Source organism: Chaetodon auriga, chromosome 12, assembly GCF_051107435.1.
Source record: "Chaetodon auriga isolate fChaAug3 chromosome 12, fChaAug3.hap1, whole genome shotgun sequence".
Taxonomy (NCBI): domain Eukaryota; kingdom Metazoa; phylum Chordata; class Actinopteri; order Chaetodontiformes; family Chaetodontidae; genus Chaetodon; species Chaetodon auriga.
Window position 1 is genome coordinate 19,650,087 of NC_135085.1, and position 18,421 is coordinate 19,668,507.

Consider the following 18,421-nt stretch of genomic DNA (forward strand, 5'->3'; position numbering starts at 1 on the left):
GAAGAGAATGAGATCTGGCTGTTCGTACGTCAGGCATGCACATGGACTAGCACAAACACTGGTTGGACCACAAGGTGAGTGAAGCTGCCAGTGGGACCATGAGGTGGCTGCGTAACGGTGAGGAGAGTGCACTTTGTTCAGCAATGCATGAACAGCAGGAGAGACGAGAGAGAGGATAGAGGAGGGAGAGAGAGAGAGAGAGAGAGAGAGAGGCAGAGAGAGAGAGAGAGAGAGAGAGAGAGAGAGAGAGAGAGAGAGAGAGAGAGAGAGAGAGAGGCAGAGAGAGAGAGAGAGAGAGAGGCAGAGAGAGAGAGAGAGAGAGAGAGAGAGAGAGAGGCCACAAGTTGAAACAGGTTGGTGACATTTGGTGACATTTGGTGATATCGTCATGCTAAGTGAGGACAGAGGTGGGGCTGGCACGGCAATGCACATGAGTGACTGGGTGAGCATGCTCCTGGAAGGAAGCAGGAGGCAGACATCTCTCTGACTGCACAACGCTCAATTGGTGGCAGAGGTGGGATCAGAGCAAGAACCCACAAGTCTCTACAAATCAGTCACACTGTCACTTCCCAGAAACGGAAAAAAAACTGACTGGTCACCAGCCAAAACTCATTTCTTTGAAAATCTCTTTCCCAACAATAGACTATCTTTCGGCCCAGCCTGGAGCGCTTGGGCTGGATTAATTTCAAACAACCCCCCTGCCGCTCTCTAGATTTCTCATCGCCGGGTTATTGGATGATTTATTGCTAATCTACCGACACAAATTCCCCCTGTGCCTCTGAACTTGGCAAGGCTCTGCGCTTAAACGGATTGCGGGGAACTTGCCTTATGTGTTAAAAGTTAACTGTATGCGACGCATGAAGAAGCTCTAAAGTTATACACGGAGCATCATTAACCTTACACATCGCCTTGAAGTCACACACAGATCAGAAAAGCACTTTAGAGGTAAACATACTAACATTAGTGCCTTTGGCCGAGCACATCTGTAAGGTCGTGGGTCATGCTTTCAGATGAGTGGCTGCTGTAAGCTCATTATTGCTGTAATGCTAATGACTGGTAACTATGGCCACTGCACAAGATGAGACCTGACCAATTACACTAATTTAATACTATCACACAGAGGGACCTCGGTGTGTATGTGTTTTTGCGTGTTCAGCCAGGTCTTTTACAGCCGTGTTGTTGGCTCAATGAAGAGTGAAGCCATAGATAACAAGGCTAATGCCCAGCGAGTGTAACTGTCCGCACTGCTCAACTATCCATGAAACCATCTAGTCCCTCTGCTTCCACATCAAAAAGGTGTTGCGGGAAGTTCACAGCTAAGAAAGGACATTGTTGCATCCTTGGAGCGCCAGAGGCTACAAGCTTGTGGGCTTGTGATGTCTGTCAGGATTTCAACAGGGGGAATGGGATCAGGAGTGAGAGAGAGAGGCTGCATGTGTGGGAAATACACAATAGGTGAGAGAGCAGACTAACTTGGAGTGTTGGGGCAGCGATGAGAGCTGGGACCTGTGGAGAGAGGAGAGTGAAGGAGGGAGGAAGAAGAACACTCAATCAATGGAGATGGCTCAGGATCAGACCTTGGCCAAACAGTATCTGCAAATAACCCTTTAAGCAAGTTGGAGTGCGCAGCGAGCGGTGTTTGCTCTCTCAGGACAATACAAGTAGTGTAGTTTAGGCTGTTAAACGAAGTGCATACAGAGCTTGACTTTAAAATACTCGCCCGTGGTTGCTCAGTGTAAACTCCTTCACTGAATAAAGGACACTGCATGTTTTATCTTTTAAGCGTTAAAGGAGATTTTTATTTTCTTACAACTTGGGTATGATTGGCAAAGTTTTGGTCGTAATTTTTGACCGCTGGTGGTCTTTGCTCCATTGGACTTAACAATGTTCCCATATATCAGCAGTTAACTTGGTGAGAACAATCTTATGTATCACTCACAGTAATGATGCTCAAAACCACAACCCCGGTATGAAAGCCTTTTTTCTCCCTTTAATATACTCCTCTATGAGCACTTACTGTAAATTGCACTACTCTGTGAATGGCACCACATACTTTATGTGAAGTGTCAAACACTAGTGATGTCAGTTAAAGCCCCCCTCCGGTCAAAAATATGTTCTTTCTTCTAGTTCCTCCAGTTAAATGTTTGAGCTTCACTGTGCAGAATGATATATGTGCAGAGTTTGACAGTAGACGGCTGTTATCACATTCATCTGCTGAGAGTGGAAAGTTTGTCTGTACTCACTGAAAAGTGGGCCTACGAACATGATTTGTGACATCACAAATAGTTTGCAAGTCAATCCCGGTCCAACATTCAACTCACGCAAGCGTGCTGTAGAAACTTGAAGCCTGGAGTGCACATACACTGAAAACTGACTTCTCAGTTAAGTTCGAGACTGTGAAGCAGTCCAACTTTTGAAATGACACATATTTGTATAATGTGGAAAAACCATATCAGAAACAGATTATTGTCTTTTATATATAGCTTAAAACACATCTGGAGGGGATCTTTAAAGTATTTGCAAATACTATCCGGGCCAGGTCTGCCAAGGATAAACCAGGTCAGTTACTCATAGAACCACACGCCTGCTGCTTCGGTGCTAAAAGGTGCAGCCGAGGTCTGTTGAACAAACCAAGAAGCTGGAGGCATGAGCTGCAATCGGCCGGACCACTTAACAACAATCACAATCAGAGCAGGAATGTTCACCTGCTGTGAGCGAATGAAAGAGAGAAAGAGGACAGAGGTCGGAGGAATGTGCTGTTCAATATTCACTCAGCTCAGCCTCGGAATCTCACACGCGTTTTCAGGAGCTAGACGCAGCCTTGGTGATTTCTGATAATCACCACTCACTCAAACAGCAAGGTGGCAAGGGAGAGAAGAAGAAGATAAATGTTGACGTACAGAGAGAAGGTGGGGGACAGAGAGTGAGAGAGAGAGAGAGAGAGAGAGAGAGAGAGAGAGAGAGAGATTACCCTACAGCGGGAAATGGAAGACAAAAGAGGAAAGAGGTGGAGTGGGAGGATGGGAGAACAGGGCTCTTTTGGAGCGGCAGCACTGCTTAATTCCTCTGCAGGGGTTCAAAGGGGCTTGGTGTGTGTGTGTGTGTCTGTGTGTGTGTACGGCAAATGAGATCTTTAATAACCCGTGAGAAGGGATGCACACATACACACACGCAGAAAACACACAGAAACACGCACGAGCGCGCGTGCACCGGGGTTGACATTTTCTCTCAGCTCCATTGTTCCCTCCGCCTGGCTCACCTTCACATCAGAGGCAGCAGGACTCATTACCAGCTAGGGGGAATGAAAGGAGCTCATGGAGGGAGGAGGAGTGAGGACGGGGGGAGGAGGGACCAGATCAGGAGGAAAAAGGAAGAAGGCTGATGCTGAGGCGGGCACCCTGACACAACCACCCCCCCCGCCCCCCCCGAACCCACCCCTCATCACCACCGCGCGTGGATGGAATGTGAATTCACTCGACTTCACTCCACTGATATCGTCCAGAGCTGGATATGATGGCAAACACGATATTTTCACTCTCTCTTATTGACCAATTTTTCTATATTTTTGAGAACTGGTCAGATTCACAGCCTGAGGATAAATAACCTCTAAGCAGGACACCTGCTACAAAGCACTAATAAACAAGAGATCCCTCAAAGAGCAGGCAGGCAGGCGCTCACTGCTGAGGGAGACTGCTTCTTCAAAAGCTGTTTAGTTTAGCTGAGAAAGAAAATCATTCCAAAATGCAATATCCAGTATTTGAGGAAAAGTACAAATACAAGATATTAAGAAACACTATAAAAGGTATGAGACACCTTCAGATATTTTCTTTCAGCGTTGACGACAGGATCATCTGATGAATTTCAGGCAGGATTTTCATTTTGGAACAAAGCTCCTCAAAACTTTTTACTCAAATTTTTCTGAAAGAAATGTTGACTGCACTCTTTTCCAGCCCTGATTAAAAGACACACACTTAGTACAAAACAGGCGTTCACAGAATACTGAACAAACTTGGCTCAATGCAACAAACTTTCCTCATTTTACCACTAAGCAGGTCTGTAAAAGCGAGCAGAATGACTTGTCTGTCGACTGGAAAACAAATATGGATGTCTTAAATCACCCAAGGTCTGTTGTTCAGTGTTACTAAACCCAAATCTAATGGATATGGTGTTGTATTGTCATTAGGGAGTATTTCAATCCTCACACGACCAACTCGGTAATCATACAGCCATTAAGTCCTCAACATGGGACCCATCCCATATAACATTAATTCAGCACAAGTTCATTTTTCAGGGGCTGAGCGAGAGCAGAGCAAACTGTACGATGTAGCTACAGGTTAGGCTGTGGTTTATTACCTGGGGTCTGGTAGTTGAGTCTTCTCATCTCCACAGGATCAGAGGAGTTCGCCAGCAGGGAGTCCTTCACCCCGCCTGAGTGCTCATCTTTGGGTAGAGGTGATGCCCGTTTCCTGAGGTGGCAGAAACAGACAGTAAGGCATTAACCACATCATGCCGAGACCACCTGCACGCTTTACAAGAGCTCTAACGCAGCCATCAATTCCTCAAGCTGACTGCAGGAGGACATGACAGGATAATTAAGAATGACATCAGTGTTTCCTCTATCTGGTTAGACAAAGGGACTGAAGGAAGTGCACACATTTTTGCTGTGTTGCACCCTTGATGAGGCTAATGGCACAGTTAATCGTTCTCAAAACTAGTTCTGAGGACCAACACTTCAAGAAGTAGGTAGCAAGGCATTACCCCCATTAGTTTGCCAACTGGAGTTTAATGTGTTTGAAGAAACGGCATCATTTTCCTGGAGTGGGCTAGGTTGGGTTTGTTTGCCGCTGGATAGGTGACAGCTGCTGTGTGGGTATGTGTACATGAGTGCGTGTGTGTGTGTGTGTTTGTGTGTAGCAAAGATTTAAATGTGTGATTTTCGCTGCTGTGTGCGTGTGCTAACAACACATTGTGTTTACTGGCTTTCCAGATTGAGAGGAAAACAGGCGGATGCTGTAATTAGCTCATCAGCTGGGTGGCACAACACTGGGTAATTAGACCAGTTCGGCAGCACCTGCGTTGCCAGGCCCCGCCTAGCCGAGGCTAGCACAGTACAGAACAGAAGAGAACAGCACAGCTCAGACTGGCTCAGCTCAGTCGACCGTAGCTCTGTCCATCAGGCCGAGAGAGGAACAGAAAACGCAGCTTGCCTGTATTCTAATGTTCAGACAGCCAGCATCTGTTGACATACACACACATGCAGGCGCACAGCTGTACGCTTTCCCACTTCTCTCACTTCCACAGCTACACACACTCACGCAGATACAGCTGCAGACTCACAAGCCTTCTGACTGCAAATGGAAATGGGTGGAAGGAAGCATCAGGGCGCCCTGTGGAAATTTCACATCTCATTGCACTCCATTTGCAAGTGGCGAGCGTGGGTTTTAGGCAGGAGCAGGGCCTTCTGTTGACGCCTGGCGTGGTGAGAATACATAGTGCTGGTGGTGCACGCACACCCTTAACCCGGTCCACCTCAGCCGCTGGAGCTCGGGCCTCACCGCCACCTGTTATCTTATGCTGCAGGGGCTTAAGCTAATGCTAGCAGCGTGACGGCTAATCTATGACAAGCATCTTTTCCTCTCCAGCCGAGAGCTGAGCCAGACCGTATCCGGTTTTCCCAGAGATCACTGCTGCTGCTGCTGCTGGTGCTGGGCAGGGCTGGGGGAGGAGGTGAAAGAGTTGGCATCTGTGATCTGTTCTCCACACCCCTCATCTCTCCCTCTGACCCAATCAGATACCAATCTACATGACGCTTTAGTGCCGGGCTAAAGTAAACATGGCAGCAATCTCAATGGCGTTATTCATCTCAGGCTCAAAGTGAAGGTTAAGACGTGTGAGAATGTAAGTACACACACACTTAGACACACTCACACACACACATACACAGACACAGACACAGTGTGTGTGTGTGTGTGTGTGTGTGTGTGTGTGTGTGCAGTACAGGGTGCGCTTAATGAGGGTAGAACAGGGTCCTTTGTTGAGACTCCTGCCACGAGGAAGCAGGAAAGGGGGGGAAAAGTGGAGGAATGGGTCTCAGTGGAAAATGTCAGCTTAAAAGATGGGAACATTTCTTTTTCAGCAGTTTCCCTGTCTGGCATTTACTTCACAATGGCCCATTCAGCAGCAGGTGATGCCTTGGCATATTCAGATGGGGCCAATCCTGGAGGGGCACGCTGACACCGGCTGGATAATGAAACACAGCACGGAGACAAACCATGGCAGACAGGACGATCTGAGGAGGAGCTCTGGCACTGGATGTGGAACATGCACTGGGACACTGAAGTGACCTGGGGTTCCTTTGACCCCACTTATCAAGGGGTGCAGAGTCTGCTGCTTCTCATGTCTTGTAAGTCACGTAAAACTGAACAAATCAGATTAGACACAGCAATTTACGGACGTTTCCCGCTTTTATTTCCGTACGAGGGGATCATTTTGTGTAATGCTGCAGAGCTGAGAAGAAGCTGACCCTGCAACCCCCAAAGAGCTGATGAATACCACCAATTACACAATACAAATGGAAGGGGCTTGGGTCGTGGGAGATGAAGTCGTGACTGATGGAACAGCGAGTACCCACCTTTCCTGTTTGCTGCATTCACAGAGGGCAAAAAGAAGAGGGGGGGGGGGAGTTAATAGGTAATTGGTTTCCATGTGGACTGATAATTTTGTTCTAACTCTGTTTCCAGAAAGCTAAATCCAGTTCTTCCACAAATGTACGCCACATGTTGAAAGCACAGCATAGAGAGTTATCTGAACACTCGCTGGAGACTTCTGAGAATAACCTCATCATTGTTCGCTGCTGGTGTTGGTCTTGGCGAATATGCAGGTAGCAATAACAGCCCCAGCTTGGAGTGTGATTATTCCTTTGCACATTTACTGCCAGTCCACAGTGAAAAGGGCACACAGCCACCTCCCCACAGTCCCTCCTGTCGATCTGTGTCTGCATGGAGAAAGGGCTTCCAGACAGAGGATGGGCTACTCAGCAGTGAGCTGTCTCAAGGCCTATTATTAACCGGTCCCTTTCTGAGTCTGCTGCCTGGAGACAGCAGCCACACAGCAGTCTGCGAGGCTGTGGATGGCAGGTTGGAGAATAGGTGCGATGTGAAATGGAGAATTTGTAATGGAGCCATCAGGAGAAGATAGGGAGGAGGGACTTAATCAGGAAGAAGCCAAGTGTGGTAGATAATGTTTCATACGGTAATTGATTTCCATTTAGACGGTGTTTTTATAGTGTCCAAACCACATTATTGTTATCATTATTGTCTCTGTTAACACGCAAATCATTGCTGAATACAAGACTAAAGACAAGCCAGCTGTAGCTCGGGCTGCTACTAATGATGACTTCATCGAGCTGAATTAGCTGATGGACAGAAAATAAATCATTTTTCTATTCGATTAATTATTTTGATCATTTTCAAAGGAGAAATGCCAAAGATGTGATAGTTCCATGTTCTTAAATGTAAGTTTGCTGCTTGATTTGGCCTTTCATCACTGTTATATGATGAAATCTCATTGGGCTGCAGAATATGGTGATGGGCATTTTTCACTGTTTACTCATGTTTTATATAACAAACCGTTATTTGAGAAAATAATTGGCAGGTTAATTAAAAACAAAAATAAGTGTTAAAGGCAGCCCTGTCTTTTTTAATAATCTTCAGTTTTAGTTGAGAGAGCTGGCTAAACATCTGGTATTACTGAAGCATGTTGTATGCCCCCAATCATCAAACCATCCAATAAAAACAAAACCGCCTAAAAAATAATCTCTAAAAAAACCATCACTGTTTCCAGAGCCCAAGGTGACAAACTCAAAGTACTGAAACACAAAGAAATACAAAATATAACAGCAGCAACTCTTCAGAGTTAAGTAAATCACCTCAAATGATTAATCAATTATCCAGACAGTTGTTGATCAACTAATGACTGGAGCACCGGTTGTGTCATTATCCATTTATATACACCTCGTTGGCCTGTGAGCATCCCGGGCATGCTGCACGGGGCCACCTTAAGAGCTTTTAGGAGATATTGACTGAGCTTTTAGTTAAGCCCTCTGTTGCAGCCTTCTGTCTTGTATTTGAAAAGACCAGTGGTCTTGGCCAGAACACATTTCTCACTCCCAACTAAGGGTTTTTGACAGCCAAGCTGTGCTTTTCATTAGGGAGGCAATGTCAGCTGCCATTTCAACTGACACTTCACATAGTGCTGTTAAAAACGGCCAACTGGGCCAAAATCTTTTGGGGGGAAATGAGGCTTTTCTGAAAGACAAATCGATCCGCCTTTGGTTCCTTTCCTGTTACACTGTATATTATGGTAAGGAAATTGGATGTTACAGTTGGGTCTGTGAGCAGCTGGGTGCAAGTGGCAGAAGGGAGCATGTTTCATTACCATTCCTGATGCAACCAAAAGAAACCTACAATCCCAAGTGTCACTGCAGTTCAACCTCACACAAACACAGAATGACTGAGCACAGCATCTTACTTCTTGAAGAGCAGGATGGCGATGACGATGATGATGATGAGGACCACGGCCAACACTGGGCCCATAACCCACAACATTTCGGGCTGCTCCATCCCCTGAGCCATACTTGCGGTGACCTGGATCGGGTCTGAGTAGGGACTGGCTGAAAATGTCATCTGTAAGGGAAAAGAGGGCAAGTGAAGGTGCATGAGAGCAAAGTCACCTCAGAGCTACAAGATGTATGCAAGGTTTTAACAAGGAAAACAGGTTCATGTTAGCACGCTGTTCAGGCTAATTCAACATCCAGTACAAAGACAATATATTTCATGTTTTCCCTCATCAGCTTCATTGATTTTTGTAAATATCATCTGAATTTGATGCAGCAACACATTTCAAACAAGTTGGGACAGGAGCAAGAAAAGACTGGGAAAGTTGTGGAACGCTCCAGTCATTCACAAGCAAGGCTGAGCGAGGTTCACCACTTTGTGAACACATGATTGTATGAAGGATATTACCGCATGGACTCTGGAACAACATGGACAAGGTTGGTCTAAATCTAGATTTGAATATTTTTCTTAACTCAAAGTATACTGGCTCTGGGTAGAACTGCAGGTGCAAAAAAGAAAACTCAACCCTCCAAAGATGCTAAGATTACCAAAGAGGTCATAAATTTGAGAAATGGCAAACAATGGGGAACAATAGCAGACAAGGTAAAAGGTAGCCTCTTTAAATAAAGAGAAAAATAAGAGGAAATCATCAATCAGACTTTTATTATACCGTTATACGGTCTGTAGCTAATATAAGAAAGCTGGAAATAATGAAACACTAAAATATATATAGCATCAGCTACATCTACCTGGATAACAAAGAGGAATCAGATTATCTGACTGCAGATTTCTTCTTTCTGGCACCCTGAGAGCCAAATTATTTCATGCTAATAATAGGCCACAGTTCAAGGACGCAGCAGAACAAGCCATAAAGCTATTGACTGAACTGATAAGACACTTCCTTAAAACAATAACCATCTCAATGAATGAAGTTATTATGATGTTTCTATTACAGCATTGCATCATGGAACAGATCATGACAGAGCAAGTGTGAGACAGGAGAGTGAGAGAGGCAGAGACGGAGAGGCAGGGATGAGTGTGCATGTCCCTAGCCACTGAGATAAATGGGGGCACAGGAGAGGACTCATCTCTTCTTCATTAGTGTTCACACCGTGACGGTAGAGGAGGAGGAGGAGGAGGAGGAGGAGGTGACGGTGAGGGTGCGTTTCCACCTTGGTTGTAAATGAGACATCTCTCTGCTCCTCCGTCTTCAAATGACTGGGGGGAGGTGTGTGTCTGAGGAGCGGGTGCACGAGGCGACGCAGTGTGGCGTTTAAAAAGTGTCTGAAAGAAGACGGAGTCCAACTGCAGGAGAGCGAGGTGACAGATGAGAAAGACAAAGAGAAAGAGGGAGGTGCCAGGCATCTGTCATGAGAGTGCAGCGTGCCTCCTATTGCACGACAAAAGGGAGATGCAGGTTGGGTAGGGGAGGGGGGTGTGTGCAGAGGGGCATGGGTGACAGATCGCAGCCCTCGAAGGGAATTGGGCTCCCAGCATGCAGCGGGAGCGGCGGGGCGGCAGGCAGCGGTAATCCGGATCATTAGCCGCACAGCAGCCTGCTCTTCGGCACACAGGCAGATATTAATTGGAAAGATAAGCCGAGATGAGCTCAAAGAGTCCTGCGCTCTGTCAAATAGTTCTGTTATCTCCCGTACTCTTGGGCAACTGCTGGAAAAATTTACAGCACGGGTGCGTGAGTGTTACAGCATGTCTCAATCGTGTACGTGCAAACCAGCGCGCTTCTGAGGCACAGACGAAGACACACGATGAGTCAAGTTGGAAGGCACGAAGATTCACATTTTGGTATTACAGCGTTGGTTTACAGCAGCGATGTTTTTCATTTGTCTTTGGCACACAAAAAGCTACACACACCAGGCACATGAGAGCGTCTCTCTCTCGTTCTGCGCGCCTTTGGGAGGAACCGATTATCTAAGAACAAAGAGAAGCGACACAGCGGTGGGACACTGCTGACGTGACGACACCGCCAGGCTTCCTGTTCCTTCAGGAGGGCCCAAAAAGAAAAAAAAAAAAAAAGGCTGCAGGATGTGGCCCTGCAGGGAATCCTGGGAAAAAAACTTTTTTTTTCGTGGTGTAACAAATGACTGCAGCTGTGCTTTCAGAGGAGGATAAGGGAGGAAGAGCGAGAGGAGAGGAGCGGGCCGGACAAAAAGAGAGGGCTTTTTGTCTGTTGGTCACGCCAAAGTACAGGGATCATCCATTTGAACGGCCCTAATATCTGATAAAAGCTCAGTCACGCAGCTCCTAATGCCTCTGCTCGTATAGTGGGATCACAATGGAGCGATGGTGCAGCGAAGGAATGTGTGAGCCTACAAGAGAGCGAGTCAGAGACAGTGAGAGACATAAAAGTAAATATATGTATATACATATATTTATAGGGGCCCTGTGATTTCTGTGATGAAGGAATCGAGCAATATTGTTAAATAAAACTGAATCAAATGTAAAATGCAGATTATCACAGAAATTGCCTGCAATTTGTAAGACTTTCAGGCTTTTTCCTACTGTTGTCGGGTTTTTTCTTTCTTTCACAGAGAGAACAGCTGTGCCCAAACGTGAGAGTAGCCCCCGTCAGACCCTCTTACCCAGTGTGTTAGATCTGCACATGGAGGCTGTCCTGCCACTGATTCACTGATTTTCATCTAATTTTACATAATTTCATATCAAATGAAAATATTTAAATTTTATTCATGATTACACACTTCATACGGCCGTGCAGACATATGTCTCTCCCACCACTCTGAAGCAGTGTATATCACATTCAGGTAGGCTTTGCCTGTGTATTCTCTGCTGACTGACACTGTGGTTGATTGAAATGTCTCCACTGTAGCTAATTAACCTTAATTACATTATGGGAAGTGTTTTGGCTTTTGTCTGTTTAAGCTGGTGTCTGCACTCCAACACAATCCTACAATCAGAAGTGGACTGTATGTCAACATTTACTTTTATGTGCCATTATTAAACTGATCTCATCAACAGATCAGGAACTCCAGCGTTTGGTGCTTGTGAAAAACAATGTGTACCAAAGTGAGAGGCTATACCTGTTGTTCAAAGGTGTCAGATACAAGCCGTGAACGGTAATTAAGCTGCCGCTCAAAACTTATTACAGATCTCAGCTGAACTCTTGGTTTTTAGTCATTCATAATCCAAGCTGCTTTAAATATTGAGTGCCAAACCTAAACTGATATCATGAGGGAGTCACATTTTAGAAAGATCCAATAAAGGATTCAGATTTGCTAAAATTGGAGGAAACCCCATCCCTACTGGAGGAGACAGAGGAGAGAGTATGACTGCAGATGAGTATTATTACCGTACTGTAGATGGTGTGCATTCAACTGTAAGCATTATGAGTGAATGGATGTGTTTGTTTGTGTCGACGCGTGTGTGCATCTGTCAGTGAGCCAAAGAGAAAGTGTGTGGTTGTGTGTAAAGACTGTAAACAAATGTGTGTAAGAGCTTGTGTGAGCATACGTCAGTTTTTCTGAGCCTTTTCTCAAGCACCTCTGAGCCTCCACAAGTATGTGTGTTTGTCGAGGTCGCAGCCGCCGAGAGTGTGTGTGTGCATGTGTGTGTGTGTGTGTGTCTGTATGACTGTAAGTGTTTGTCTGAGACAGAGTAAGAGAACAACAGAGAGGGAGAGTGGGTGATGAGAGATGGCAGAGAGTGAGGAGACAGAGAGAGAGAGACTGAAGCAGAGGTGTTATGGTAGTAGCAGTATATCCAGTTTGCTATCTGGCCTGTGGGCTACACAACTTCCCCAGTCAGCCTCTGCTCCGCCGTCCCCTGAGCGCAGAATCCTCTGCGAGCAGCTCAGGCACATTTTGTTTCAACTTGCCGTTGACCCCGCTAGCTTCCGCGTCTCTCCAAAAGTGGCTTAAATAAGCCGCAGGGGTGTGTGCCAGACAAGCAAACAAACATGCAAAGACGCCCATTATGTATCTGCCGCTCTTCTCTGCCTCCCCGGGGAGGCTGAGGAGCCCACACTCTCCTCGTCGTTGCATGACAGAGGCAAAGACAGCGAGAGGGAGGGAGAAGACAGGCTAGAGAAAGAGATGTAAAAACAAAAAAAAAAAACAGAGGTGCAAAAAGTGAGAGGGCGAGATGACAGTGTGTGTGAGTATGCCTTTATCTACGAGGAACAGAAATGTAGCTGCAGGGTCTAGCTTAGCCTGTATGATGACCCTTCTCCTTCGTACAGTAGTTCCCCCTTCATACTATTCTCCTCCACTCCATTTTCCCCTCTCATGCCTCCTTTCCAATGCAGCAGCAGAACCGCACTTTTCCCTCCCTAGCTGTCTCGATACCGAGCATCCAGATATCTGGAGGCATCAAGACGCCACGAGGAGCGGAAGTGACATAACACAGCTGAGCAGAGAAGGACGACGCTGCCTGTATTCCTACCACCCTTGGCGCAGAGTTGGGCTTGAATGTGCTTCTACTCTGCCAGAAAAAAAGAACATTGTGCTCATAATTCTCTCTTGATATTGTTTGTCGAAGCCTTTTGAATTTAGAAAGAAGCCAGCCTTCCATGTTAAGGGTGTTTTGAGCCCAGAGCACCAACAGAATTAAAGCGACAAAGCTGGTTCTAGTCGTGAGTGAGTAGAATATAAAATGTCTGGATAGCACAAACAGAAAACTGGTAAACACATTTGGACACTCTGCGTTTTTGGTTTCTCTCAAGTTCACCTCTCCCTCATCAAAAGAAAAGCACACATTAGGACAATCTCCTCCTCTTCCACCAGTTCACTTGGTTGCATGAGAGCTTCACAGGCTGGACGGGACACAATGCAAAAATGTAGCTTTCCTCTCTTCCTCTCTCCAACACCAACCCTCCTCTCTGTCTCACATCACACAATATTTCATGCTACCTCCCTCCCTCACTCTCTTCTCGCATTAAATGATACTGTTTATACACACCCAGCATCTATCATCCCATTTCACACTTCCCCCGGCTTGTTTATCTGCCTTGGGTGCTGGGGAGACATGAAGGCACACTCTCTTCTTCTTTCTCTCTCTCATCCCCCTTTGCCTTCCTTCCTTCTCTTCTTCCCTCCAACCACTGCTGGCTGCTTGTGGCCATTGATATACGAGGGCTTATTAAGCCCTGGCGGTCCTGTTTGATCTACGCTGGGGGAGTTTAGGTGGTGGCGAGGAAGTGCAGTAAAGACACAAGTCATTTACTCTAGTACTTGTTGTCTTATTCTCCTGGGTCTGGTGAAGATCCTGCTCGAGGCAGCTTCTGCCAACTGCTCAATCTCGCTGCGCGCTTTACCTTCTGCACCCGCTTGTGTTTAGTAATAAATGTTTGCAAGTGCCGCACAGGGTGTGACAAAAACAAACACTGCTGTGGTATCTGAGCTTCCCAAAGAGTGCGGTTAGGGGATTTGTGCGGCGATCAATGGCAGCCTACCTGTAGTCACCACCTCAGAATTCAGCATGTATGCACACAAGAAACAAGGTTACTGGAAGAAATAAGGAAATCTAGGTGTTGACATGCACTGCAGTAATCTTGTTACTGTAAATCCCGTGTTTACTACAGCAGCAGGTCAGTTATAGGATTTCTTTCCTATCCCCTACTGTATTTTGAACCGCGGATGGCATATTTTGAGTGAATTTGTGACACAGTATCATTCTGCAGCCTGAAGGGAGCTTTTTGTTCGGGACTTTGGACTGACGGTTCAGTGAGAGGACAGGCTCTGTAGTAAGAAACTGACAGTTTTTCCTTTGGATGTGCGCCTGTGTCTGATCTGTTACAGAAAGTCTACAGCTCGGCTCTGGATGTCAACTTATTTAGGCTCCTTTTTTCACTTTCAGTGTTCGTCTGACTTTGGATGTAATTATTTTTGGGTACATGGATGCACCGCAATGAGTAACGATCTTTCCATTAATCCCTGTCACAGCGACACCTTCTCTGTCAAAAGTCTCTGTCGTGCACATGTAACAACCCGGTTATAAAACCATTTATACATGGTCAAAAAAAGATTTCTCCAGCAATGACGCCAAGAAATCAGATGTCTCATTTGCATGAAGTTTAAGAAATTGGGTGACGGCAGAATGCCGTCAATAACCGGGTTACTGCAGTGACGGTAAACACGCTGATTGACTCACCCTGTGAGTGAAGCCTGATTAATCCAAGCGATTAAGTTTAAAGGTGGGAGGGTGCTACACAGTTTAAGGAGGGGGAGTACACAGAAAAAGACAAATCTTGAGCACCACTGATCCAACTTGGTGCATCTGGCAGGTGCTCTGAGAGGGCTGTGCAGCGATGGGGTTTAAGCATCTCCTTTGAAGTCAAGTGTATGGCTGCCCACTATAGCCTCCCTCGCACCTCCCTCCCCTTGTCAGAGCGAAGGAGTGGAGGATTACTGGTGGGGTGGAGGGGTGGGGGGGCTTTAGGGACATTTAAAGCAGCATTTCAAGGGAATCAGGCCTGCTTTACAGACACCCTAGGCCCTGCGACCAGGCCCTCGTCTGCCTCTTAACTCCAGCCGCACTAATCAATCTCCTCTGCTCTCTTCACGGTTGAGAAAGATGGGGAGAGGAAGAGAGACACAGAGAAGTAGAAAGTGAGCGAGAGAAAAAGAGCTGCGAGGAGAGAGAGAGAGAGAGAAGAAAAAGAAATAGGTGAAAAGTCTGGGATTTGGTTTCGGACATGGAGGACTCGCTCTCTCTCCCTCTGTGGTCGCCCAGGGCCCAGCTACTGAATATGCATGTCCCGGGTAGTGGAGGAGCCCAGAGCAATCGCAGACTCTCATTCTTCCTGCAGTGAAGTTTACTCCAGACCATCCCATGGAGAGCTGAGCCTCGGCGTTAGTGCTGTTTGACGAGTGCATGGGGCCTCCACTTAGAAAGCCAAGAGTCTTGTATAAGCATTGTAAAGAGATCTGCACAAGGCCCTGCTGGCTGCCGAACGGCAAAGCTGGATCTCTGATGTCATTGTCCACTGATAAGGGAGTTATCAGGACGAGCTGCAATGAATTTTAGAGGCGGCTGTGGTAAAGGGTAAGTGGCAGTTAAAACAACAACAATTTGGCTTGCTACTGCCATTTTTCCAAACGCTTCACGGGGTGCGTGGTTAGAGGCCGGGTGATAAACTTAAACAGTTTGCCTGAAAAAGGAAAAGGTGACACACACAAATATGCAATCTTTCCTACTTTAAACTTCAAAATAAATAAAATGCATTCACTCCTCAATCGGTAAGTGCAGGGTTAACTTAATGTGTGCTTGTGTTTGTGTGTCTCTTACATAATTAGCAGTGGTGTCTGCCCCTTCGTATCGGAGCACAGCCAGGACAAAGCAGATGTACTCCTGCGAACTGGCGAGGGGCTTGTTGTAGAAGCCGTTGTGCCTCTTCTCATCACCCAGGACGAAGGTGGTGGGCAGAGAGGCCAACTTGGCAGCGATGTAAGGCTTGGAGGAATCCAGGTGACGCCTGCGCCTCAGGACAGGGCCTTCACTCGACTTGAGCAGCTGTGGAAAACATAGAGAGCTAAGGTCAAGTTTGGCGACAAAGAGCTAAAGTGAGTAGGAGCCTGAACTCTGAGGAGGAGCGAGAAAAGAATTTCTCGCTCATAATGGGACTAAATTTACTGCATCATACTGTAACATAGAGGCAAAAGTCTCCTAATTTATGTGCAATAGAGCACCTGAGTGCTCTAACTTCCATCAAATCCTAAAATCTAAAAGGAAAACAACAACAAAAAAAAGCCTTTCTCTTCGCGCTCGATAACCAGGTCTGGTTCTTACTATAACTCCAAATAAGAGATAACGATTCCACACAGCTAAAATGCCCTTTGCTCGGAGACATAACTTTGCAAACAATGCAGCCAGGCTACGAAGTGAGCAATTAGTGCTTGCTCCAGCACACAATCTCAGCATGACTGCCAGCCTGGTTAATAAATGAGCAGGAGCACACAGCACTGCGGCATTGTGTTTTCAGCAGCATTTTGTTTTCTGTCAGTGATGTCTCATGTGCTGCTCCAGATGTAGCTTTATTAAATCATTATGTCGGAGGGAGGAGACAATGGCCTGCTCAGTGTTTAATGACTCAGGGAGTCCCATCTCTCTCCCTCTCTTGGTCTCTTCTGTTATTTCTTCAGGGAGCTTGAACAATAGCGATCCAAACCAACGAGCCTCGCATTTTACTTAAAAATGATGCTATTAATATTTAGGCATGTCATTTAGCTTAAAGTCTCCTGTGAACAAAGAAGACCTTTATTCAATAGAATAATAAAGTAGTCATAAATCTTTATTCTCATTTGAATACCAAGTTGCCAAACCCTGACTAGAAGACTATAAACAAAAACATGGAGGTAGAGCAGCGATTTCAAACTACTCTTTTGAAAACTTCTATACAAATAAAGTTTTCTTGCTTAACATTTACATCAAAGATCTTATAAGATTATGCTCTGTGCACTTTAACTGTTGGATTCAGCAGATGGGGACTGTCTGCAGACCTGGCGTCCAATCAGGACATTCCCCACCTGCCCGAGTGAGTCATTGTCTAAATCTCTCTGCCCTGCCGTCCCCCCTCACTGTGCCCAGGAGGGTAGAGCTAATTAGCTACAACCAGTGATTTCCTACCCAGTTGGAACAGGGGATGCTATTGTTGACCCCTGACCTTGCACATTAGCCAATCAGCCATCGGCTGGCACCCACCTCCTCCAGGTCCATCTCGTCCGGATTCTTCCACCGCCGTGTTGACTGGGACACCGGCACCACCACGATGTAATACCACCTGCCAAGTAAGAATAAAGCCTGTGTTAAGACAGACAGACTGACGCATATACATGCTGAGATCAAAGCGGGCCGAGCGCATTAATGACAGGCAAAACATTTACAAAGACACTTTCACTGTGAGGCTTGCTGGGCTGAATTCAAAACTTGAGCGGTACACAAGTGGGTCCAACCAAGGTCGAATACCAGCAGATTGGCACTGCATTCTCCAATTAATGGCTAATCACTAAGAACATCTGCCATGTAGACTGGAACAAACACTATCCCAGCGAGAGGAGCCTTCAGCTAATAGAGATCCCCATAGGAATCCTTAGGTTAATAGGACCGGCTATGTGACCACTCGCGTGTGTTCTTCTACTGCTATCATTATGAAGACCAAAAATAGAAGGAAAAGAAAGACATCAGAAAGACATCTAGGAGTGTAGGGTCAAACCAAGGAGTGAGGTAATGAATGTGGGAGAATGAGGGATGTGATCGTCTGCACACGACGTACAAACATCTGTGTCTGCGTCTACTCGTGTGAAAGCTCTCTCTTTTGTCTCTCCCCCATGTTCTCCCCCAGTCTTTCTTCTGTCAGCTCAAAGTTTTTCCCCACTGTGGCATTCAACCGCTTGTAAAATCAGCTGCTTCTGACAGTGAAAGCAGCTGCTTCTTCCCCCTTCTCTCTAGGCCTTGGCCTGTTGTGATTCAACAGTCAGTCAAGTCTGGGAGAAGACATGTATAACAAGACTCCCCCCAACCCCCGTCCCCAACACACGCACACATAGATAGATACACATACATACACACACACACACACACACACACACCCCTCTACTCTCCCATCCCCAATCACGTGCGCACTTTGCCTGTCAATCTGTGCTGGAGCTTGGCCAGCCCTGACAGCCCTGTAATCTTTTTACCAATCAACCCTGTGTACTCCCCCTACTCAGAAGTGTCTGTGCGTGTGTGTGTGTGTGTGTGTATCTGAAGGAAAGGCATTACTTGCCAGAGTCAGGCACAATTCTGCTGTGAACAATTTGAGTCAAAAGACAATACAGCTCAACCTGATGTTA

At 46.3% G+C, this 18,421-nt stretch overlaps 1 protein-coding gene across 13 annotated transcripts in view; it reads right to left on the reverse strand.

Moving 5' to 3' along the window:
- The window catches only part of ptprfb (protein tyrosine phosphatase receptor type Fb), a 163,311-nt gene that overhangs the window by 22,463 nt on the left and 122,427 nt on the right, over positions 1–18,421 (reverse strand). For 9 of the 13 annotated variants that reach the window (XM_076744635.1, XM_076744633.1, XM_076744634.1 and 6 more), the window contains 5 exons: positions 17,289–17,367; positions 15,876–16,100; positions 8,530–8,684; positions 4,354–4,466; positions 1,474–1,506 (listed from right to left, as the gene is read on the reverse strand). In XM_076744635.1, the coding sequence (XP_076600750.1) occupies positions 1,474–1,506; positions 4,354–4,466; positions 8,530–8,684; positions 15,876–16,100; positions 17,289–17,367 (605 nt within the window). The remainder of the gene's footprint in view (positions 1–1,473; positions 1,507–4,353; positions 4,467–8,529; positions 8,685–15,875; positions 16,101–17,288; positions 17,368–18,421) is intronic. The other 4 variants (XM_076744637.1, XM_076744645.1, XM_076744639.1 and 1 more) reach the window with 1 other exon arrangement.